The sequence below is a fragment of the Halichoerus grypus genome, chromosome 7, assembly GCF_964656455.1.
Source record: "Halichoerus grypus chromosome 7, mHalGry1.hap1.1, whole genome shotgun sequence".
In the NCBI taxonomy this organism is placed as follows: domain Eukaryota; kingdom Metazoa; phylum Chordata; class Mammalia; order Carnivora; family Phocidae; genus Halichoerus; species Halichoerus grypus.
In genome coordinates, this window is record NC_135718.1 from 120,222,805 (window position 1) to 120,248,459 (window position 25,655).

Below are 25,655 nucleotides of genomic sequence, written 5' to 3' on the forward strand. Positions count from 1 at the left end.
AGCTCCCTAGCTAACTGCTCCCCTTTAAGACCCATTTTTCTCAAAGGGGGTCAGTGCCCCATAAGACTTTCTGTAACTGCAGAAACCTCATGGCTGCCTTTATCTGCACAGCAGCTTACTAAACATTTTGCTTTTTCTAGACTGACTTTCCTATGAATCTTCCCAGACCACAGAGAAAGGTTCCAATTTGCCTTCTGAGTTTTCTGCTTTTAGCAAGTGCTCCCATTTTGAAAGGAGTGAAAAAGAGAGGGGTAAGACAGAGATGCAACCAGAGTCTCCATACCTGAGTCCCTACAGGAAGAAGCCTGGTCATCCCCAGCCTCTAGCCCCCAAATCGGCCAAAGAACTCAGGACAGTAGTTCTCAACCTCTAGCAGGCAGCAGAATCACCTGGAAGGCCTATTAAATCACATTGCTGGGCCCCACCCCAAAGTGTCTGAATCAGATCTGAGGTGGGGCCCAAGAATTTGTGTTTCTAACAAGTTCCCAGTTGATCCTTCTGTTGCTGGTCCAAAGACCACACTTTGAGAACCGCTGAGTTAGAAATCAGCTGCCATCACTAACCACCTGTCTTCTACACAATAATCTTACACATAATTTTCAAACATGAACTTCAAATTGCTCAGGACAGAAGAATGATCCCATGTAACCTAAACTGAGGCATGAGAAACCATATGCTAAACACATATCTGCCCAGAATATCAATTTCACTTGAAGATTTATGGAGGAAAAAAAAGTTAAATAATTTAATTGGCAATTTTAAAACTGCACATTCTTGTTACGTGTATAATGAAATATACAAGTGTATGTGTATACACATTAACATAATGTAGAGATAAATATACAATATAAACGTGTATAATGAAATACACTTTTGAGAACAATGAATAACTGTGTGGGATTTTTAAGACAGAATATGGGATTTCTAAGAACCCTGCTACTTTTCCAGGGGGCACCTTCCATACTGCCCTTTGAAAATATGCAGCGCTGCTCCTGGCGCTGCACTTTGAACTCATTCCAGGAGCGTGTGTGTGTATGTGTGTACACGTGTGCGTGCATGTGTGTGCTGTGCACGGGCGTGTGCTGTGTGCTGTGTGCGCACAGGTGTTGTTAGTCCCCACCTCCACCGAGACTTGTATTTTGGTGGTAGGCGGTAGAACTGTCCCTCGAGAAACACAGGTTTTAGGTATTATCGATGACATGTTCCACGAGGCTGGCTGTGGGACGAGAGCAAAAATCCTAAGTAGGAGGGGAAGGGAGGTGGGAATGACGAAGGCAGCTTGACAGGAGCTTCAGACAAGGCTGAAGGGAAGCCGGGTCCAGGGCAGAAACAGGCACTTGGACCCCGAAACACACCACTACCATCCAACTCTCTCCAACTCTGCTCTGTTGTCTCATCTAGGTCACCCTGAACAATTCTCAGGTGATGACAGAGTTATTTCTTAAGCAGTCTGTGACAATAAAAGACAACATGGTATTTGCCAACCAACAGCTTAGACAGTTTCCCTTTCTACTTTTCCAAGTAATACCATCACAATCCAATTTTTTCTTTCCCTGGGACTTCTCGGCAGTGGATACCCATCCCTAAGTTCTTTGCTGCGCCCAGTTACTCATCCTGGTTGCCAGAGCCCCCCAAAGAGGCGGGGGCGGGGGCGGTTCCTTGAGCCAACAGGCACAAGAGACAGGTCGACCTTCATTTCAAATACTTATTCCCCCTAAGTATTTCATTTCTTAAGAAGTTACAACAATCACGTGTTTTCAATCTGTGGGAACCCCTGAATGCGAAGCCTCAGGAGTCTCGTGGATGGCCACGGCCAGTAAGGACAGAGGTTTAATCTACAGAATACCAGTCCAGTCCCCAGTGGGCTCTACCTTTGCAATGAACTCCGGGAAGCTGAGGATGGGCCCATTGTGGAAGACGGGGTAATAGAAGACATAGGCCACCAGCCAGGGAAAGGAGTAGAAGCTGCTCCCGGTGGGCATCTCCTGCCAGCAGAACTCCAGGCTGAAGCTGGTGTAGTACAGGCAACGCACGGTCAGCGTGAACTGCAGCAAGTAGTACTCGTTTTCTGTCTGGTACCAGCCTCTCTGCAAAGTCCCAAAAAGAGAACAGCCCTTGAGCGTCAAGGAGAACACCATCCAGGACCCTGGGAAGGAGACCGCTTCCGCAGGTAGAGTGGCTGTCCCATAAAGGGAACTGAGAACCAAGGAGCAGCGGGTAAGTCTCCCTGGTGATCAAACAAGTGGTTAATGAGCAGTGGGCGGTGGAGTGTCTCTAACACCACCCATCCACGAAGCATGAGGCCTGATGCGCTATAACGAAAGTTCTCCTGGCGATGCATCTCTCAGATTCATCCAGACATGGATGTGCAGTTTTTGGTGTGCACTTAAAAATATGGCTTCCGGGGGCGCCTGGGTGGCTCAGTCGTTAAGCGTCTGCCTTCGGCTCAGGTCATGATCCCAGGGTCCTGGGATCGAGCCCCGCATCGGGCTCCCAGCTCAGCGGGAAGCCTGCTTCTCCCTCTCCCACTCCCCCTGCTTGTGTTCCCTCTCTCACTGTGTCTCTCTCTGTCAAATAAATAAAGTCTTTTAAAAATATATATATATGGCTTCCAGGAATACACCAGTGGGTACTCTGACAGTTCCCCCAACAATTCGGAAGGCAAAAGAGAGGCTTATAAATGTCACACGCGCCTGGGTGGCTCAGTTGGTTGAGCGACTGCCTTCGGCTCGGGTCATGATCCTGGAGTCCCGGGATCGAGTCCCACATCGGGCTCCCTGCTCGGCGGGGAGTCTGCTTTTCCCTCTGAGCTTCCCCCATCTCATGCTCTCTCTCTCTCTAATAAATAAATAAATAAATCTTTAAAAAAAAAAATAAATGTCACACAAGACTCCTGATTTCAACGTATTGTTCCTTTTGCTCTTCTGTTATTCATTTGGCTCCACTGTAGTTGAGGACTATTTCCAAAGAAGCTTTAGAAACACAGTCAAGAAAAATAGTCCCTGCCCTCGATGTATCTGAATTCTGTACAGGAGATAGGTATGGAAGTATACAATTACAATGCAACATGAAAAAAGAAATAACACACAGGTACTAAAAATCTTAACAGTACAAGGGGGAGTAAAATTATGGGTCATTCTATAATCTTTATTCTTCTATATTGTCCATAACACATATGTATTGCTTTTTTAAGGAGAAGAACAATTTATGGGAAATCAAGATAGAAAATTGGGACAAAGGAAGGAACAGTGAATGTGATGCATGGGGGTACTTTTAGGGCTTTCCACAGAAAAACTGAGCATTGAAGAGTTTCTGTTTTTTTTGTTTTGTTTTGTTTTTGTTTTTGTTTTTTTTTAAGAGTTTCTATTCCATGCCCGGGACTTCAGCAGCCACCAAGAAAGACCGAGAGAAATACTTGTGCAAAAGCATGAAAACCAAAAGCAACTAGTTTCTGGTCATCTGTTCCCGTTGGGCAGTATTTTTCCAATCTCTAGTCTGCATAAAAAATGGAATGCTTATTCACCGCCAACATCCATAACTGATACTATCCCCAAACAAATGATAATTACCACTGGAGTCTGTTTCGCACATTTGCCAGGTCCCCAAAAAGTTAGGTATGAATTCCTTTTTATTTGTATTGCAGATCTATTTTCAAGCACATGTATTTAAGTGATCACCTGGTTAATCACTGTGGGAAGATGGAGCTGTTCCCCTACTTCTTTAAGTCCGGATTTTAACATATGTGTTTAGTGTTAGCCCCAATCTGTTGGTGAGAGTGAAGAAAATTAAGATAGTATAACAGAAAAAATAATTTTCAAAAGGCTACAATTTTTACAAAATCACTTAACAGATATCATCTTAAAGGAGGCTCAGAACAACTCCGTGAGGAAGTCAGAGCACCTGTTACTTCCATTTTCGAACTGATGAAATTGAGACTCGGGTTAAATGACCACCTCCAGTCTCAAGAGTAGGAAAGACAGTTACTAGAAGAGCAGGGGAACCAGGTCATCCACTGACTCATCTTTCCCTTCATGTTCTTTTCTACAACCTTGCCAAGCGCTGTCATTTGAATCAATGAATGAGTGAAGGAACAAGTGAACAAAAATAAAGATACCACAGGAATGTCAGTCCCACGATGACTAAAGAAAGAATATCAAAACTTCCTAAGATTTTCTGGGCAAGGAAAACACCTGCCTTGTCTGTCTCAGGGGCTATCATGGGCATTGGATGAGATAAGGAATGTGAAATTTTCCTATAAATTGTAGAGCACTCTACAGATGATTTTTTATTAAATGTACAGAAGACTATTGCTTTCTTTTCCCATCGTTCGTTGCCCTCTGTTTCTGCAACATCTGGCACCACCCATGCCTACCAAACTGTGAAAAGAGGTACAAGGTCAACCCTGGGCAACCTGAGAGAGCTAAGACATAGATCCAAAAGACCAGACTGCAGAATGCAACACACCAGGATTCACATGTATCAACCCCACATGACCACCAGGGGGACCCCCACCACGGTTCTTCAATTGACTCTTGGCTGAAACATAAGTCATCTACCCAATGGAAGCACTGCCAAAGACAGCTTCTCCTTCCCAAGGGTAAAACAGCAACACTTACCTTAACTTCCTCCACATCTTGCAGCCTCAGTGTGGAGAGCAGGAGGAGAGAACACAGCCATGTGAGGACCAGCGACTGGAACTGGGCTACACAGAAGGAGATGAGGGTGTGGAGAAAAATAATGGCGGTGCCGTGGGCCCCCAGCACACACCAGGAGGCCCATATTCCATAAGCCCCCAGGATCCAGGGTCTGTGCTGCAGACAGGGAGGGATCCAGGGAGAGAGAGAAAGACGGAGGGGGCAGGGAGGAAAAGAGAAAAGAGTGAGCTCATGGGTATTTGCTTAAGGTTCTACATATAAGAGCAGAATGCTTAGTGATCCATTAACCAAACTATTCTCACCGCCCTGGGGATTTAGTGCAACACAGACAAACAGCATTCAGAGGGACCTTCCCCATTAACCCCAGAACTCCATCAGATCCACCCAGAAGCAAGGAGCCACTTTCCTGCCTTCAGCCAAAGCCACCCAGACCACTGGATCCCCCCCCAACAAGATATTTAGCTGACTTTTCAGCAGACCCTATGGAAGCCAGAAAACAGTTGGGAAAAACTACTAATCTGGAACAATGGCCCCTACATACACTATCCTGCAGAAGTGAAGGTAAAAGAAAGTATTGGTGCACATTTCTCGGGAGTCTCCTTGGGACAACTGGGCCATTCAAACCACAAACAGCTTTCTAAAGTCCAAACCAGAGATTTAAATGAAAATATCTCAGTACATTACTAGCATACTGTTTACCAACAGTCAAACCAATGTCACAGAAAAAGCGTATTTTACCTGCTTTATACAATATCGAGGCCTTTGCATAATCAATCCGACGGACACATTCATTCCCATTTTAGGAGAATCAGAATATTATTCTCTCCAATTATCAAGTTTTATAATTATTGACATTGAACAACTAAATAAATAAATAAACATATCTTTGCTTTTACGATATATTCTTGGTCATATCTGGATGGTAAATCTTTACTTAAAAACCACAATAATGTTTTAACATCGTTTGAGAGGCAACATATTATACTGGTTTAATTACTCAAGCTCTGAAGTCCAACTGCCTAAAATAAATGCTGGTGTCCCCATTAACTAGCTGTGTGGCCCCAGGCAAGTGACTTAACCCCTCCTTGCCTCAGTTTTTTCATATGTAAAATTAGGATAACAGTATCTATTTCATGCACTCCCTGTGAGGATTGTTAATGCACAGAAAATGCTTAAAACAGTATCAAGATAAAAAGCTTTTGCACAGCAAAAGAAACAGTCAACAAAACCAAAAGACAACCGACAGAATGGGAGAAGATATTTGCAAATGACATATCAGATAAAGGGCTAGTATCCAAAATCTATAAAGAACTTATCAAACTCAACACCCAAAGAACAAAGAATCCAATCAAGAAATGGGCAGAAGACATGAACAGACATTTTTCCAAAGAAGACATCCAAATGGCCAACAGACACATGAAAAAGTGCTCAACATTGCTCGGCATCAGGGAAATCCAAATCAAAACCTCATGAGATAACACCTCACACCCGTAAGAATGGCTAAAATTAACAAGTCAGGAAACGACAGATGTTGGCGAGGATGCGGAGAAAGGGGAACCCTCCTACACTGCTGATGGGAATGCAAGCTGGTGCAGCCACTCTGGAAAACAGTATGGAGGTTCCTCAAAAAGTTGAAAATAGAGCTGCCATACGATCCAGCAATTGCACTACTGGGTATTTACCCCAAAGATACAAATGCACCCCGATGTTTATAGCAGCAACGTCCACAATAGCCAAACTGTGGAGCGAGCCAAGATGTCCATCGACAGATGAATGGATAAAGAAGATGTGGTATATATATACAATGGAATATTATGCAGCCATCAAAAGGAATGAAATCTTGCCATTTGCAACAACGTGGATGGAACTGGAGGGTATTATGCTGAGCGAAGTAAGTCAATCAGAGAAAGACATGTATCATATGACCTCACTGATATGAAGAATTCTTAATCTCAGGAAACAAACTGAGGGTTGCTGGAATGGTGGGGGGGGTGGGAGGGATGGGGTGGCTGGGTGATAGACATTGGGAGGGTATGTGCTATGGTGAGCACTGTGAATTGTGCAAGACTGTTGAATCACAGATCTGTACCTCTGAAACAAATAATGCAATATATGTTAAGAAAAAAAAAAGAAGAAGATAGCAGGAGGGGAAGAATGAAGGGGGGGAAATCGGAGGGGGAGATGAACCATGAGAGACGATGGACTCTGAAAAACAAACTGAGGGTTCTAGAGGGGAAGGGGGTGGGAGGATGGGTTAGCCTGGTGATGGGTATTGGGGAGGGCACGTTCTGCATGGAGCACTGGGTGTTATGCACAAACAATGAATCATGGAACACTACATCAAAAACTAATGATGTAATGTATGGGGATTAACATAACAATAAAAAAATTTTTAAAAAAACAGTATCTGCATACATAGTAAGGACACTACAAATACTAGTTATTATTCCTATAGGGGAATACGATGAGTCTTTTTGGTGTGCACTTAAAAATATGGTTTCCAGGGGCGCCTGGGTGGCTCAGTCGTTAAGCGTCTGCCTTCGGCTCAGGTCATGATCCCAGGGTCCTGAGATCGAGCCCCGCATTGGGCTCCCTGCTCAGCAGGGAGCCTGCTTCTCCTTCTCCCTCTGTCTACCACTCTGCCTATTTGTGCTCTCTGTCAAATAAATAAATAAAATCTTAAAAAAAAAAAAAAAGAATGCAAACTAATTTAAAAAATATATATATATATATGGTTTCCAGGAATACACCAAGTTGAAAAGTGGGGAATGCTTGAATTCAGGTCTTCTTGCGAAAAGAAGAAGAATTCTTTAAGGCAAAGACAGATGTGGACCATGAACTGTAAATCCCATCTTTAGATGCTGACTCTTCCAAAATATTGTCGAAGTACAATTCTTTCCCAAACCTACACTCCAGCCCAAGAGAGGGCATTTTAAATGAGGGACTAGGTCAGCCTCTTTTAAGTTCCAAGAAAATCAGAGAGATCTGCAGTTCAGTTTTACTATTTTTCCATCCTACTACCCACAGAAAACAGTCACATAAATTTGCTTCAAATTTTCCCCCAAACACTCACCTCTGGTCAGAGTCCAATTATAAGAAACAAGGTTGCCAAAGACCATTTTAAGAACTGGTTTTAACAAATGAAAAAAAAAAAAAAAAAGGGTTTTCCAACACAATCTACAGGATTTACCACCGGGGATCCTTTTCCAATGGGCTACACACATACCAGCCACATTTTTATTAAGCATGATTTGATCCATGTGGAAGAAGCCTATTTGTTCGGCTTTCGTTGGGGAACTTAACCACAGACTAAGGGGCTTCAATTTGGAAAAAGCTGAACAAGATTCTCTGATGAATTTAACTGTGCTCACCAAAGCTACCGTCCAGGCTCACAACTCTGCCCCAAATTCTCATTCCCCACGGTCTTCCTCCTGCCCAACAGGACAGACAGACAAACATGTAGTACTACTGTTCCAAGACAGCACAGAAAACGCTCTAATGTCACCTTCACGTTCTCCACTATCCCACACATCACCCACTCCTTCTCCCCAGGGGCGAGAGGCAGCTCTACCACACACTTCCATGGCAGAGAGGTGATATAAAGGAAAAGATGTAAAATAGGCAAAAATAATCATCTATTTAAAAAAACTGTTATAGGGGCACCTGGGTGGCTCAGTCATTAAGCGTCTGCCTTCGGCTCAGGTCATGGTCCCAGGGTCCTGGGATCGAGCCCCGCATGGGGCTCCTTGCTCCGCAGGAAGCCTGCTTCTCCCTCTCCCACTCCCCCTGCTTGTGTTCCCTCTCTCACTGTCTCTCTCTCTCTGTCAAATAAATAAAATATTAAAAAAAAAAAACTGTTATATAAATTAGAACCCCACTAAACTCCTGACAGCAAGATCAGCCATCCGCGCCTTGTCTTCTGACTGGTATCAGAGAAGGATAGTCCCCACTATCGATACGGCCTTAGGACACAGCTCCTCCAGCCCCTATCCCTCCACACGCGTCTGAAACTGGCAGAATAAGCTGGAAATGGAAGAGCAACACTGCCCACCAGCAAGCAGCATCAGGATGGTCTGCTTCTCTGAGGCGGAGGAGGAGGGCTTTTCCCAAGTGTTTCAAAGACCATTTTCATATGCAAAGGCCTAACACAGCCCTGTTCTGCCTATTTCTACTCCAAAAGTGCTTACATATTTTTCAAACTTTTGTCTACCTCTTAAGTGAAAATGCTTAAGAATCAGGTATTAAGCCTCTGACATCAAATATGCCAGGAACTATTTAACTTTCCAAAAATAAAATATGTTATAGGGCACCTGGGTGGCTCAGTTGAGCATCTGACTCTTGGTTTCGGCTCAGGTCGTGATCTCACGGTTTTGGGATCGAGCCCCGCATTAGGCTCTGTGCTCGGCGTGGAATCTGCTTCAGATTCTCCCTCTCCCTCTCCCTCTCCCTCCCACTCACTCCCTCTCTCAAATAAGTACATAAAGTCTTTTAAAAAGTAAATAAAATAAAATGTGTTATGTTTTATTCCAAAACAATACCTCTGATGCCTCACTAGAAGGACTCTCCCCACCCCCCGAGTTCTCAGGGCAATCTGGGCAGATACACAGTTTTGATCACACACATAATCCATGTCAAGCTCAAGTTTTAAAAATTCGTTTAAACGAAGTGATGATTAGGACTGGGAATTATTGGTCATTTGAAAAGAAGGCACAAAGAATCATGTTGATTGAGTGCACAAATACAACATGAGCTCAATTTAATGCTAGGCTGTGCTGTTCTAATTTAGAAATTCAAATTCTAATTTGATAAGTGTTTTTGAGATTTTTGAGATAGTTGTAGATACACCTGCAGTTATAAGAAATAACATACAGGGATCCCCATGCACACTTTACCCAGTTTCTTCCAATGGTAACATTATACAAAACCACAGTATATCACAACCAGGATATTGGCATTGCTACAATCTAGCACACTTATCCACCTTTCTCCAGTTTTGCTTATACTCCTTTGTGTGTGTGTCTGTGTGTGTGTGTCTTTTTTATTTTTTATTTTACAATTTTATTTCAAAATTCATATGTAACCTTTGGAATTGGCTTTTTTCACTCAGCATAATTCCCTGGAGATTCACCCAAGTTGCTGAGGGTATTAACAGTTTGCTCCTTTTTCTTGCTGTACAGGATGCCATCATCTGGATGTCCCACGGCTTGTTTCACATTCAGCTGTTGATGGACACGCGGGTTTCCAAATTTTTGTTACTATGAACAAAACCAACATGAACATATGTGTACAGTTTTTTGTGTAGAAATAAGTTTTTATTTCTCCAGGGTAAATGTCCAAAAGTGCATTTGCTGGGTTGCAGGGTAGTTCCACATTTAGTTCTAGAAAAATCTGCCAAACAGCATTCCCACCAGCAAGGTATGAGTGATCCAGTTTATCTCCATCCTTGACAGCATTTGGTGCTGTCACTGTTTTATCTGAGCCAGTCCGATAGGTGTGTGTGTGGAGTTAGTACATCTCGGTGCACTCACAAAGCTCGTTTAAAGGGTATCAAAGTGTTAGGGCCGCCTGGGTGGCCCAGTTAGTTGAGCGTCTGACTTTTGGTTTTGGCTCAGGTCAGGATCTCAGGGTTGTGAGATCGAGCCCCACATCGGGCTCTATGTTCAGTGCAGAGTCTGCTTCTCCCTCTCCCCCTCTCCCCCTGCCCCTCTCCACACTCCTGCGCTCTAAAATAAATAAATCTTTAAAAATAACAAAATAAAGGGTATCAAAGTGTGAGCAACCCAAAGCTTGAGAACAAGACAAGCTGGGTGAACTTAGCTGAGACACAGGACTGTCCTGACCCCCTTCACTCGCCTTTCTCCAGGCTCTTGAGTTTCTAATAGAAGGTGAAAAGGCAGGTGAGGGAAACGAAACTTTTAAAAGTCTTAACAAGGGGCGCCTGGGTGGCTCAGTCATTAAGCATCTGCCTTTGGCTCAGGTCATGATCCCAGGGTCCTGGGATCCAGCCCCGCATCGAGCTCCCTGCTTCTCCCTCTCCCACTCCCCCTGCTTGTGTTCCCTCTCTCGCTGTGTTTCTCTCTGTCAAATAAATAAATAAAATCTTTTTTAAAAATAAATAAATAAATAAAAGTCTTAACAAACAGTAAGAAAGAAACTGTATTTTTGTGGCAGCTGAGATAAAGCCAAAGTGAGAGCGCAGCAGCCTTCCCGATGGGCCACAGCGCTTCCTGCCCCAGCGTGAAGGAGGACGGCCACCTGCCCTCCGCTCCCACAGCTCCCCCCGTGTGTACGCTGAGCGGACCCTCTGCTCAACAGCCCCCCTGCGCAGGCCAATATCCCGTCTTGTTCAAACTACAGTAACATAAGCCCGGAACCTAACATGGCACCGAGCACACAGCGAGCGTCCCACAAACACCGGATAAATGAAGGAATGCTGGAATAGTTGGGGGATGGATATGCTTCCCCCAGTCTTTGGACTTAACCCGGTAGTTAGGACTAACAGGTGACAAGAAGTTAGCACCAACATTTGGGGGCTTTTTAGTCAACTAACAGGAAAAGCTGGTATTTCCCAAGGTCACCCCCTTATGAACGAAGCCTGCTTCGCCAGCGCAGATGGAACGAAGGGGGTCCTTTCCCGGCTCGCCGCCTACTGCCTGCTTCCACTCACAGGGGTCTCTTCCAACTCGACTCGCGTTGGGGGAAACCTTGCGGAGCTTATTACAGCTGACGGGGCACAGGCACCGCGCTGGGAAAGCGGACGTGTGCGGTGGGACCTGCTGCCTCTCCCCCAGGGGGGTTCAGGAAGACCAACCGCTGAGGAAAACTAGGGCCTCGCCCTCCTTTTCTTCAAATCTTCTTCATCGGGAGGGAGGACCCCGCCCCAAGAAGAGCTGGCTGGCAATGCCCCTCTCCGCCATCCTTCTCTCCCATGCCCGCTTGCTCTGCGCTGTGGGCACCGAGCGCTACGAGGGTGTGGGCCCCTCACCAGCTTACCTCCGGAGGGAAGGCCAGAAGGACAAAGCCTCGGGGGGCTCCTGCTGGCAACATTACCAGACTTCGCTGTCTATGAATTCTTTTTGTACAGCTGCCCAGAAACCACTCCGTGGGGGCATTGTTTGAGAAATAAAAAAAAAGAATCGATCAATAATCCTTATGCATGGCATAATTTATTATATACTATGTAATCAATTGCAGCTGCCACTGGAAAAAAAAAATATATATATATATATATGTATATGTATATCTCCCCAACAAAGAGAAAAACCAAAACCATCCCAGAGTCCAAACAACCACATTCTAGCCTGCTTTTCCTGGGAGCAAAGACCAGCGGGCCTACACAAAGCAGATTTCATGCCTCCTTAGCTACGCACAGAGGGAGGCAGACGAGTCTGGTTAACACACGAGATTCCCATTAGGTGTGTGGTTTCAGTTATGCTGGCAGAGAACACTGTTCACCAAAGGCTTCCAGAGGTTAGTTTACTCATTTCAGCCCGCGCCATGGGACTGCACTTTTCAGTCCTGTGGCTGATGAGCTCAGCTGGTCAGGGCCCAATGCTAATGATGTGGGTGCTGCCAGTCAGAGGTACACTGAAAACTCTGCTCTGTGGTTAGCAACAGGGCCACCCTCAGCCCCCACACCAGGCCAGCCTTCTCAAAAGGTTCACACAGGGGTATTTTTAGTTCCGAGGGCAGAGAACACAATGTCTCAGGTGGTGGCAAGGCCACAGGGGTGTTCGAGAAAGGAGGCAACTGTCTGACCCACCCAACGCACGATCCAATCATAACAAACCCACAGCCAAGTTCTGAGCCGTTACTCAGCCTCCCCTCCCAGGGCACCGGCCTCTGAGGCAGTCTCCCCAAAACCCAGAGAGAGAGCCCTACCCAGAGAAAAGGGTTTAACCTTGGCCAAGGAGCTCAGTGGAAAGTTGTATTACTTATCATGGTGGGAAGAGGAGAGAGAAGAGAAGAGCAATGCAATCACACTTTTGAACATAAAACCTGCCTCTCTCTGGGAGGAAGTGGGACCCACGAAGGAAGAGACAAGATTAGATAGCAGATGGAGAATCCTTCAGGGCATAAGGACTGGAACAGCAAGAACAGCTCAGATGCTAACATGCTTTCCCGGCTAGCGCTGTCTGTCCACAGCCACTGACCCCCCCTCTGCAAGAATGGGGAAATAAAAGACAGCTGCAGCCCAAATCTTCCACCTTGAGTAAGTCCCAAAAACATCCACCATCTGGAACACTTAGTCCAGGTGGTGAAAACACAAAGCTAATGGGGCCAACGTTGCGGTTCATACTTACGTATCGGGGCCAAGCGAACTCAGACAAAGAAAGCCCTGTGTCCCCACCACAAGCAGAACCCTGCCCACCAACTGTTGCACAAATCAAGCCTGTGGTTGAGATGAGGGGACAGGAGAGACACACACAGAGATGACTCAGTGCAAACTCGACGAAGAACAGCTCCCCCTGACTTTGCATAGGATGTGCTCTGCAGATATAAAGTCCACCTGTCCACCCAGGCCTGGTAAGGAGATGCAGGAAGCTGAAAGAAGCAAACACTTCCATTCCTTCAAACCATAGCTCAAAGGCACCTCCTCGGAAGCCTTCCCTGACACCCCAAGGCCGATGTGGCCCCCCCTCCTCCCAGGCACCCAACCCACCACGGCAGCAGGTCCAGAATCAAGATCAATATTTGTCTTCCTCTGTGTGCTCACCCAACTTCCTGAAGGGTTGTGTCTCTCAATCCCTACCCCCTCCGCCACTCCCCACCCCCTCACCCCCCGCGCCCCCCCCCCCCGCCCCAACCCAACACAAGCTTGAGAGAGGGTCAGAGAAAGACAGGCATGGGAGGAGTGTAGGTACGGCTGAACAGACAGCCTCTGCCCTCGGGGGTTTCAGAACCTCAAGACAGTTGCCTCCTTTCCTGAGCACGGTAGAGGTAACCGCTCCCAGAAGCACACACAGACCAGTCAGGGCACACAGCAAATGCCAGCAGACCACAGCAGCACTTGGCTTTCATCCTATACAAGCATAACCCCGAAAAACATCAGACCCTCACCACTACCCTGAGAAGCAGGCAGTACCTTTCCTATGGCACAAATGAGCACCAGGATCGAAGATATTAACTAACTTGCTTCTAAGACCACGTAGCTTGAAAGTGGCAAAGCTGGGATTCACCCAAGTGCTCTTACGCACTCAGAATACTGCCTAAGATAAAAAGAGCCTTAACTCAAAGTAACAAGCAAATTAAATGGAGGAACATCTAGATCCTATACTAGGTATATTTCTGATGCTGGTACATGCAAAATAGCAGCTGAAAATGGAGGAAGTCTGGAAAGGAGGCGGAGCATCCAGTCAAGAGCATCTGGAAAGTTAATCTACATCTTGCATTATCCAAGGGGCCAGATCGCCTGGGGTGGGGGGGCTGGTTCTTGGAGACAAGAAAACCTCACTCTACGCACAAAGCACAGGCATGCATATAGTACATAAACAGTATATCTGTGGTATTAAAATTTCATAGTAAGGAAGTCACAATTGGGAAAAATTACATTAAAAAGGGTTGGGTGGGGCGGTGGGGGGGGGGCGGTGGCGCGCCTGAGTGGCTCAGTTGGTTAAGCATCTGCCTTGGGCTCAGGTCATGATCCTGGAGTCTCAGGATTGAGCCCCGCCCGCATCAGGCTCTCTGCTCAGCAGGGAATCTGATTCTCCCTCTGACCCTCACCCCTCTTGTGCGCTCACGTGCTAATAAAATCATAAATAAATAAATAAATAAATAGGTTCGGGGAGGGAGAAGGGGGGCGATAAAGAAAAAAAGCTAGAGAGAAACTGATCTACAGGAAGCAAATGAGAACTAGCAAGAACAGAGAAGCAAAGGAGACCGATCAGATGTGGCCATGTCAGTCCCGATGCATGTGCAAGAGTCCTAAGGAAGGCAGAAGATGAACAACTCGCTGTGCCCAGGGCACCCTCAGCTTTCCTTCTGCCCTACTTCATTCTTCCACATGTGCAGTTACAAGTATATCAAAAATCAAACACAGAGAAAGGAACATTTATAAAGTGTGTAAGGTACAGAGAACAGCAAAACAGCACCCCCATTACCTGCCACCAGCTTCAGAAAGATAAGACTCTATCAGTGCTTTAGAGGGTGCCGGCCATATGTCTATTAGGCCTCAATTAAAATAAACTGTCAAAGGAAAAAAAGGGGTGGGCCTGCATCTCCCCCACTTCTTCTATCTACTTCCCATCCCAACCAGACATAACTACTATCCAGAATTTTAATAGTTATCTCATCTTTGTAAGCATACATGTGAATGTATCGTTTAGTTTTGCACAATTCTGAGCTTTATATGGGATCATATCTGATGGAATCCTCTGCAACTTGCCTTATTAGCTCAATGTTGTGATCCAAAAATTCATCCATGTTGACAATTATAGCTATGATTCATTCCTTTCCATGGAATAAATTCACTACAATTCATCCATTTCCCCATAATGGATACTTGCATTGCTTCTGGTTCTTCATATTATAAACATCACTGCAGTGAATGTCCTGACTCATGTCCTGATTGGCGAACAAGACTTTTTCCAGGGAATATATCAGAATTAGCGCTGCAGCAATGTCCACAATAGCCAAACTGTGGAAAGAGCCAAGATGTCCATCGACAGATGAATGGATAAAGAAGATGTGGTAGATACATACAATGGAATATTATGCAGCCATCAAAACGAATGAGATCTTGCCATTTGCAACGACATGGATGGAACTGGAGGGTATTACGCTGAGCGAAGTAAGTCAATCAGAGAAAGACATGTATCATATGACCTCACTGATATGAGGAATTCTTAATCTCAGGAAACAAACTGAGGGTTGCTGGAGTGGTGGGGGGTGGGAGGGATGGGGTGGCTAGGTGATAGACATTGGGGAGGGTATGTGCTATGGGTAGCGCTGTGAATTGTGGAAGACTGTTGGATCACAGACCTGTACCCCTGAAACAAATAATACATTATATGTTAAAAAAGAAGAAGAAGAAGAAGATAGCAGGACGGGAAGAATGAAGGGGGGGAAATCGGAGGGGGAGACGAACCATGAAAGACTATGGACTCTGAGAAACAAACTGAGGGTTCTAGAGGGGAGGGGGCGGTGGGAGGATGGGTTAGCCTGGTGATGGGTATTAAAGAGGGCACGTACTGAATGGAGCACTGGGTGTTATATGCAAACAATGAATCATGGAACACTACATCAAAAACTAATGATGTAATGTATGGTGACTAACACAACATAATAATAATAAAAGATCACACTGACGTGTTGATATAATTAACCATATTAGTAGATGGTTAATTAACTAATATGGTTAATTATATTAATATGTTGATGTAATCTTTACATGTTAAGCCACTTTGCATTCCTGGAATAAGTCCCATTTGGTCATAATTTAAAAAAAAAAATACGCATTGCAAATATTTTCTCCTAAAAAAAAAAAAAAAAAGAATTAGCGCTGCAGCTATGGGCTATGCACCTCTTTGTATTACAAAGAAAAATACATATTCACAAGCTCTCCGTATGAGTTCAGGTAGCCATTACTTGATACAATCAGGATTTTGTCTTTGCTCCACTGGAAAGTATGAAATGATAAGAGTTTTAAGATGCATTTGCTTGATTACTAATAAAGTTGAACATGTGTTCTAAGTTTATTGGTCATTTATGTTTCCTCTTCTGCAAATTCCTTTGCACATCTTGAGCCATTATTTATTGGGTGATTTGTCTTTTTCTTAGGAAATTTCTTTATGTATTCTAAATACTAATCCTCTGTCAGTTTGTAAATGACCTATTAGTGACTTATTTTTTCACTTTCTTCATTGTCTCTTTGGATCCATCCAAAGATGTACACAATTATACACTGATGATTACACATGCTTATACACTGACAAGTTATTTTAATGTAGTTAAACTTACCAATTTTTCCTTCACAATTTGTACTTTTTGTGTCTTAAGAAATCATTCTCAACCCTAACAATAACAGATAATCTCCATCACACTTTCTAAAAATGATATACTTTCTCACTGTAAGTCCTTAATCTACCTTGAAAAGGATAAGCGTGGGGATGCCCGGGTGGCTCAGTTGGTTAAGCGACTGCCTTCGGCTCAGGTCATGATCCTAGAGTCCCTGGATCGAGTCCCGCAAAGGGCTCCCTGCTCAGAAGGAAGTCTGCTTCCCCTTCTGACCCTCCCCACTCTCATGTGCTCTCTCTCTCAAATAAATAAATATTTAAAAAAAAAAAAAAAAGAATAAGTGTGCATTTCTTTTTAACATAGCTAAACAACTGTGTCAGCACTGTTTATTGAACACTTCATCTTTTCCACACAGATCCGAAATGCTAATTCTGTCCCAAAACAAGTTTCCATCTATGCACAGGTATTTTCTAAACTCCATTCTGTTCCACTGGTCTACTTGTCTACCCTGGTGCCAATACAACAATGTCCTAATTATCATATCTTTATAAGTCATAATATCTGGTAGGGTATATTCTCTGATTTGGTATCAATTTTATACTATCTTCATAAAAGGTATGCTCCCTCTTTTTCTCTTTTCTGAAAAAGTCTGGGAAAGATTTAAGTCATTTGTCTCTTGGATGTTTGGCAGAATTGGTATATTACTAGTGTTTTCTTTACAAATAGATTTTTGACTAGTGATTCAATTTCTTTTCACGGTGATAGCACAATGTGGTCTTTCTCTTTCTTCAGGAGTTAGTTTCAGTGAGTTGTATTTTCTAGAAATGTGTCTGCTTTGCCAAAATCTTCAAGATTTTTGGTGTAAAGTTGTGCAAAATATCCTCTTACTATATTTTTTCATCAGCTTTTCCATACCTAATACTGCTTATTTGTGCACTTTCTTTTTCCTTGACCAATCTTGCCACTGATTATTTTATTAATTTCTGCTCTTATTTTTGTTGTTTCCTTCCTTTCCTTCTATTCTGTCCTAACTTAAGTTGTATGTTTAGTTCATTATTTTTCAGCCTTCCTGCTTTTTTAATATGAGTATGTAAGATTATGGTTTCCAATTAAGTACCATTCTAGCCACACCCTACAAATTTTGATATGTAACATCTTTTTCATTCATTTCTAACTATTTTCTAATTTCTAGTATGATCTCTTTTTTGACCTACAAGTTATTTAAAAACATGTTCTCTTTAATTTCTAAATGAATTAGAGTTTTCAGGTCATCTTGTGTTATTGGTTTCCAAACTTAACTGCACTGGGATTAAAGAGGGTAACCTATATAAAATACATACTTTGAAATTTTCTTGAAAATACTTTGAAATTTGTTGAAATTTATGGTCCATATATGATTAATTTTTTAAGATTTTATTTGAGACAGAGAGAGAGAGAAAACACGAGCAGGGAGAGAGGGGCAGAGGGAGAGGAAGAGCGAGAAGCAGAGTCCCCAGTGAGCAGGGAACCCAACACGGGGCTCAATCCCAGGACCCAGGGATCATGAGCTGAGCTGAAGGCAGATGCTTAAATGACTGAGCCACCCAGGCACCCCCATATGTGGTTAATTTTTATAAATATTCTGTATTCTTTAAAAGAATATGAATTCTCTAGTTGTTAGGTGTAACAATTTATATATCAAGGTTATTAATTATTTTTTCCTTGTTTTTTCTACATGATCTATCAATTAGTCATGAATTATGCTAAAATCTCTCCCTATAGGGGTACCTGGGTGGCTCAGTCAGTTGGGCAACTGCCTTCAGCTCGGGTCGTGATCCTGGAGTCCCGGGATTGAGCCCCACATTGGGCTCCCTGCTCAGCGGGGAGTCTGCTTCTCCCTCTGTCCTTCACCGTGCTTGTGCTCTCTCACCCCGCTCGTGCTCTCTGGCACTCGCTCTCTCAAATAAATAAATAAAACCTTAAAAAAAAAATCTCTCCCTATAATCATATATTTATCTATCTTTATGGTACTGATCAACTTTGCATTATATATGTTAAAGCAAACAAACTTAGAACACCCTCCCAATTAACTCTTTATAAACAATAAACCTCTTTGTCACTAATAATGCTCTTTGCCAGCCATTGATAAAACTGTACCAGGGGAGAGGAAAGTCTTAGATTTGCTTGGAACATCTTTTCCCATCCTTTTACTATCAAACTTTCCATGTCCCTCCATTTTAAGTAGATCTTGCTAAGAAGCACATCTTAGGACTCTGTTTTTATTTCTTTGTTTATTTTCCTTTATTTCTGTTTTTCTTTTATCCAGTCTGACAATCTTTTTCTGGGGGATATGGGTGGGGATTAGGTCCATTTCCATTGATTGTGATTACTGATATATTTGCATTTATCTGCCATTTCTTTTGTACTTTCTCTTTGTCCTATCTTTTCCATGTTTCACCCTTATTTTTTTTTTTTTTAAGATTTTATTTATTTATTTGGGAGAGAGAGAGAGCACACAGGCAGAGGGGAGGGGCAGAGGAAGAGGGAAAAGCAGGCTCCCCGCTGATCAGGGAGCCCAATGCAGGACTTGATCCTAGGACCCCAGAATCATGACCTGAGCTGAAGGCAGATGCTTAACCAACAGAGACACCCAGGTGCCCTCACCCTTACTTTTTAATGACATTTCTAACAGATGAAGCTCACCATTTGTTAAGGGGTTAAAAAAGGAATAGTACTGTCTCACCATCCCTACTCTACAGAAAATGATGAATTAAAATTCAGTGGTGAAAAGCTTTCCTAAAGTTATAAAGCTAATCAGTGAGAAAGCCCAGGACCTAATACACCACCAAGTACTCTTCTGCTACACCGCAACTGACCCTTACCCACAGCAGTAGTAGTAAGATTGGACACGTTTCACAGATCCCCCTCAACATTTCACCTTCCGCTCACAAAGTAAAAGTGACAGGTATTATGCTATTCATTTTACATATGGGAAAAGAGAGGCATAGGGGCAAAGTCACTTACCTATGGGCAGAGAAATCTTGGTTAAACACAAAAATGTTAAATTTCTAGAAAACTTGAACTCTTAAAAAAAAAAACACCAAACAGAAATTTGTGGAAGAAAAGAAACCCATTAATGAGGGCTTGGGTACCTATATAATCCCTACTAGCTTAGGGATACCCCAAACATGTATTATTTATTATTGGGTCTGCTTAGAAAGTCCTAGGAAGTGTTTTAACGTATGAAGATCTGACAGCAATGATTTGACAGTAATGATTTTAGTTTTCGCCATTTTAGAAGATGGAAACCACCTGAGTACAAAAAGTAGTCAATATCATATTTAAAACAAAGAAAGTTAATGTGCCATTGGGATTTCCTATCTTCCAGGATGAGAAGTAAGCCTAAAAAGTACCAATTTTCAAGAAACAGCTAAAAAATAGCCCAAGTCAGGTTCACTTCTCTAACCACATGGCACGTCTTGTTTTCTTGGTCTCACATTCTGGTCTCTCTTGCCCAGAGGCTCCTGCTTCTTCTGGTTCTTCACATCTATGAACCTCTAAGGATCAAACATTTTTTGTGGGTTGACTTCTAAGTCAGTTTTTGGTTCTATTGTCTTTACTACATAGATTTCCAAGCAGAGACTCATTTTTTTCAAATTAGGAATCTACAGAGTCAAGAAGCATATAGCAGAGGACACTGGACAAAGCCTGGCCCCTCCACTACAGAAAGATCCTCCTGGTACCTTGGTAGCTAAACACATCAAGATGCTTTCAATCCTCCCACATGCAAAAGCAATTCTCAAACATCCCCTTTGAAGTAGCCCTTTTCTCCACTCCAGGCCAGGGTAAGAATAAAAAATACTACTGGAATTCTGATCTACAACAGCTACCATGGCATAAATTATTTGACATTAAAATTATTCCCATTTAATGATATCATTCACTCTACTTTCTTCTGAACTTGTACGAGAAATCACAGGTCCTCAACAAGCATTTGTTTTAATAAGATCATTTGATTAGGTATGATCTTAAAGAGCACCATCTGTGGTTAGTTTTATTCTAAAACTTTCATATTCAATGGTTTTAAAAATAACTTGGAGGAAGCAAGTACAGAAAAAGAATTATGAAACCTTTATCATAAATGCCTTACTGATCATCAGCAAGTCTTTCTCATCTTTTCCAGGCTTCCAAGGCTAATACCCGCATCTCTTGATTCCCAGTTCAGGACTCTTTCCTCTCAAAAAGCAAAGAAAGCAGCTTAAAAGGAAATGAGGCACATAATCATACCTTCCTTGCAAGCATGTTGGCCAGCTGAGACACAGCCATGTGGCCAAACAGAAACTGCACCAGCCGCTGTTTGCCCCATTCCATCCAGAAGCTCCACTCAAAGTCGGTCGGGTCCTAAATAGGCCGAAACAGGAGTTAATCAGAGGGATTTTCGCACATCTTAGGCAGAGCACAAACTCCAGTTAATAAAACAACCAGAAAGATGGCCAATGTGACTCCAAACTCCATAAAATGGCATTTATACACTTCCAGCCCGAGTGCCACCACAGCCCCACCCACTTCGACTCTTCCCTCTAGCTTGGCCCGTCTCATTGCCATTCTCCAAATAAGCATCTGGTCAGAGCAGATCCCCGAGGAACAGAAACCATTATTATTCCCATTTTATAAAAGATGAAACAGAGGCTTAAAGAATTCAATTCATGTACCCAGTGTCACATAGCCAGTACAAGCAATGAACTGAGGTTATCCCAGGTTTGCCACGCGAACAAGAGAAATGCAAATTGGACGCTAATAAAATTGCTTAAGGTCAATCGTGTTAAATCTTGCTGTCATTTCAGGCAGGAGGATAATTTGATAGAGAAATTAACCAATTCCCCATAGGATTAGGATGAAAGAATGAGAGATATGCTTCCTTTCCCTTCAGAAAGCTCTGGGTCCATTAGCACCCTGTGTCTGGATTTGTACCAGGTACAGGGTCTCTGCAGCTCCTTTGCAGGGGCAGGTGAAAACTTCTGGCAAGACTGAACAGGTGAACAGCTGGGAACTAACATCCAAAAGCCTTGGTTTGGCCTCAGGAGCCCCAGGGAGATCGTGGTGGCCAAGCTGCATATGGAAGGAATAAACAGTGATTGGCCACTCTAAAATGGGCAATGCAGGGTTGGCCAGTGAGCATCTCAGCACCACCACGATAAAGTGGGGATCTGAGATCCTCAGGATTTTCTAGCCAAATTGTGTGGGTGGGGAAGGAATCCCCTAGTGCTACTGATACTGAACAACTCACCAGTCTGCCAACAGAACTTTAATTGGATTTAAAGGAAAATACGTGATTTTTCTTTTTCTTTCTTTCTTTTTTTTTTTACATCTGAGAATTGAGGGGCAATTTCATACCATTACACATATCACAAAACTCTTTTTCCAGAAGGTAAACTATAGATAGAATTTATCCTGATTCATACCAGACTATGAATACAGAGCCAGGAAACCTAGCAGCCAAGGTTGCAAACTTGTTTTGGTTTAGATCCCAAATCTACCCATATACTGGTTATGATGATCTCGAACGAGATGCTTTACCTTTCTGTTCTATCTGCTCATATGATAACATTACTGATCTTCTAGGGGTTTGTGAGGGCTTTTTGCTGTTTGTTTTTTAAAGATTTGTTGATTTATTTGACAGAAAGCGTGGCGGGGGCAGAGAGGGAGAGGGAGAGAGAGAATCTCAAGCAGGCTCCACGAGATCATGACCTGAGCCAAAATCAAAAGTTGGATGCTTAACTGACGAGTCACCCAGGCGCCCCGGGGGTTGTGAAGTTTAAATGAGAACATATATACACCAAAAGTTTAAAACAGTACCTGGCACGCTGCACTCACTAAAAATTGTTACCTGCACTAACTGCTAGTCCCATGTACTCCCATCCTATGCTAGCCACAAAAGACTCTATCATGCTTTATAGGGTGCCACTTGTTTAAACATTTTTTTCCATTTTCCAAATAAATACTGTACTGACGTTATCAAATAACATCTGTTCTCCACATTCAAGATCCTGATACACACACGACCTGCTCAAAGAGCCCCCACCGCCATTAAAATCATGGATCTGGTCCAGTTCCTTCCATTCAGAGATGACGATATCATAGCCCAGGACAAGCCCATGCCCCAAAGCCAGGGCAGCAGCAGAGCAGACAACTCCAACCTTTGACCTGGCTCTTGACCCCAATCCAAAGCTCGTTTCCCCATCTCAAAAATTTCAAACTAGTGGAGAGTAAATTAACTAAATAAAGGCAAACAAGCTCAAAGGTCATGTGATGATGTCATGCTAGGAAAATGCCATTTTTGTAACGAGGATAAAAGTAAAAACACTAAAAGTCAAGCTTGAAATTTTTTTTTTAATTCCCTCCCCCTCAAAAATATTCCAATATTTTACCTTTTTAAATATAATGTTCTTAAACACTAAGAATTACACTTAAAATTCAGAACCCCAGGCTTACCTATGCTTCAAAACTTTTCCAACTTCAATTTTTTAGCAGAAAAATGGTATCTCATAAAATATAAGAAACCAAAAAGACCTTATGTTCCACCAGAAGGCGCAGGATTACTGAATACCCTGTGCTGGTTAAACCCCATCAACAAAAATTACAGTCTTTCATCATCAATTCCTTTTCAAAAAATATCCATTTAAAAGAAATAAAAACATTTCTCTCATGTCTGTCCTTCTCCATTTAAAATATTTACCTACAGGAAATAACCGGACAGAAAAGCTGAGCCAATGAACAGAACAAGATGGCCAATAACTGGTGGTTAATGATTTGGGTAAGAAAAATGTTGACTTGCCTGCTTTAATAGGCAAAAACTTTACAAACGCTGAGTTCAATCACACAATTCAAGGCAAATGGTAGAGCCTCAAATCAAGAACAATTTTTTCATATTCTGTTCCTTCCCCATTTCCTTTCTCGACCCTGCAATTCTTAGTCAATTTGAAAACTATTCTTCAGTTCTCGAAGTGAGTCAGACATAGACTGGGGGATACATTCTAGCCAGACAGAACCAGGACGGCTCCTCCACAAAGGGGAGACTGAACTCCAAGGGACGGTCATCCACATCCCATGTTCTGTATCAGTGCTTCTCAACCTTCGGTGTGCACACAAATCATCTACACATCTTGCTAAAATGTAGATTCTGGCCCAGATTCTTATCTCTGGGATGGGGCCTGGGATTCTAGATTTCCAACAAGCTCTCAGGTGATTACATCTGGCCTAGAGGCCACATGGCGAGTAGCAAAGATCTAACACTGATTATGCCTCCCTACAGTTAAATGTTCCTCACCCCAGAGGATCCTTAGCAGCTCACCCCACCTCATATGGTTCCCAGGCAGGGACACACTAAAGTGGACCACCTAATATATACAAACTGAACAACCATCATCCTGCACACTATAGAAAGCTCTGAGCACCTAGATTCAAGAATTTTTTTTAGATGAGTAAGTTAACACACACAGTTATTCATTCTGATGCTTTCAATCTGCAACCAGGCAAAACCGAGAAGTCTAAAGCACAGGATAGTTCAAATGAAAGGGCCCGGGCCTGGTATTCCTAACTACCTCTTTCCCATATAGAGAGCAGAGTTCTATCCTGGGCACTGTGGGAAACCCTACAAGTATTCCTTGCCTTGGAGAACTCGCACAACCAACACCAACCCCCCACCATTAAGACACTGAAAATCTACAAAGCAAGAGAGGTCACAGGGATGTAATTCAACCACATATATTTGTATAAATGAAACCTTTCCTGCTCATATAAATCACTAATATTCTGGGTAGGTGTTTTCCAATGATAACCTCCCAACAACCCTTCCAGTCATTTTTTTTTTTTAACTCTGTGTTACAGATGAGTTAATTGGAGGTCAGAATAGGCAAATTATTTGCTCAAAATTAGTAGCGGGGAGAGCAGGATTTCAAACACAGGCCTGTTTCCAAAGAGGAAGTCCTTTTCCAAGATGTTCCTACTTGCGCTGACTCTACCTGGACTCTCCTGCCCCTCCCAGACAGATAGATGCACACACTTGCACATACATGCACCCCACTATCTGACCAAATGGTGTCCAACCAAGAGGGTGCTTCCTTACTGCCACCATAACCACAGAGATGTTGGCTCAAGTGTGATGCCTTTTACCTTCTTCCAGGTGGACCTCATTGCGCCCCCTTCTGTCATTCACATCTCAATTCCAGCCCCTTTATCATAGTGGATTTTATTCTAGTGCTTTTCTTATAGTTAATTCATGTATTTTCTCTCGAGGAAGAAAAAACGGGAAGTTCTTGAGAGTAAGAACCTTGACTTAACCAAATTTGTGTCAAAAATGCCCAACATTCAGTGAGCCTTAAAAATGGTGGGGGAGTGCAATCAGGCATCCTAAGTTCTCACCACACTCCTGCTCCTGCACAAACCTGGGTAAGTCCCTTGGCTATCTGGACCTGAGCCTTCTTACAGGTAAAATGAAGGGATAAACTAGCATGATGTCTAAGATTCCTTTCTGAGAGTAAAAAAAAAAAAAAAAAAGTTATGTTCCAGACTAAAGGAAAGAAACCCTAGTAGAGTGCTAGTCACCTACCTACAGACTTTGAGTTCTGACCAAGTGCCCACCCTTTAGGAAAGCGGTTGATCCCCCATCACCCTCCCATGTAACCAATCCAGGCCTCCACCCCGTCTGCCTGCTCTGTAGCAGAAAGTCCACCACTCATCCAGCCTGCCCTCTTTCCCAGATTGGGAAGAAACTACTACAGTATATTTAGTATGTAGTAGGATACCACCCATAGCAAGATAAGTCAACTATCTTCAGCGAGGCTAAATATCATGCCCTGGGTCCAACAGCCAATATATGACAAAGCCTGATTTTAAAGCCCTAGATCCTAAGCTGCTAAGTCCATATTTCACATGGTAAATACATATAGCATAAAAATGGTTAAGATGGTAAATTTTAAGGTATTGCTCAGTGGCATTAAGTCCGTTTACACTGTTATACAACCATAACCACCATCCAGCTCCAGAATTTTTAGCTAGAATGTTCAA

At 43.1% G+C, this 25,655-nt stretch overlaps 1 protein-coding gene across 5 annotated transcripts in view; it reads right to left on the reverse strand.

Annotated features, from left to right (window-relative positions):
* Positions 1-25,655, reverse strand: part of HHAT (hedgehog acyltransferase) — a 331,516-nt gene that overhangs the window by 248,549 nt on the left and 57,312 nt on the right. For all 5 annotated transcript variants that reach the window (XM_078078155.1, XM_036095714.2, XM_036095719.2 and 2 more), the window contains 3 exons: positions 20,877-20,990; positions 4,617-4,811; positions 1,872-2,087 (listed from right to left, as the gene is read on the reverse strand). In XM_078078155.1, the coding sequence (XP_077934281.1) occupies positions 1,872-2,087; positions 4,617-4,811; positions 20,877-20,990 (525 nt within the window). The remainder of the gene's footprint in view (positions 1-1,871; positions 2,088-4,616; positions 4,812-20,876; positions 20,991-25,655) is intronic.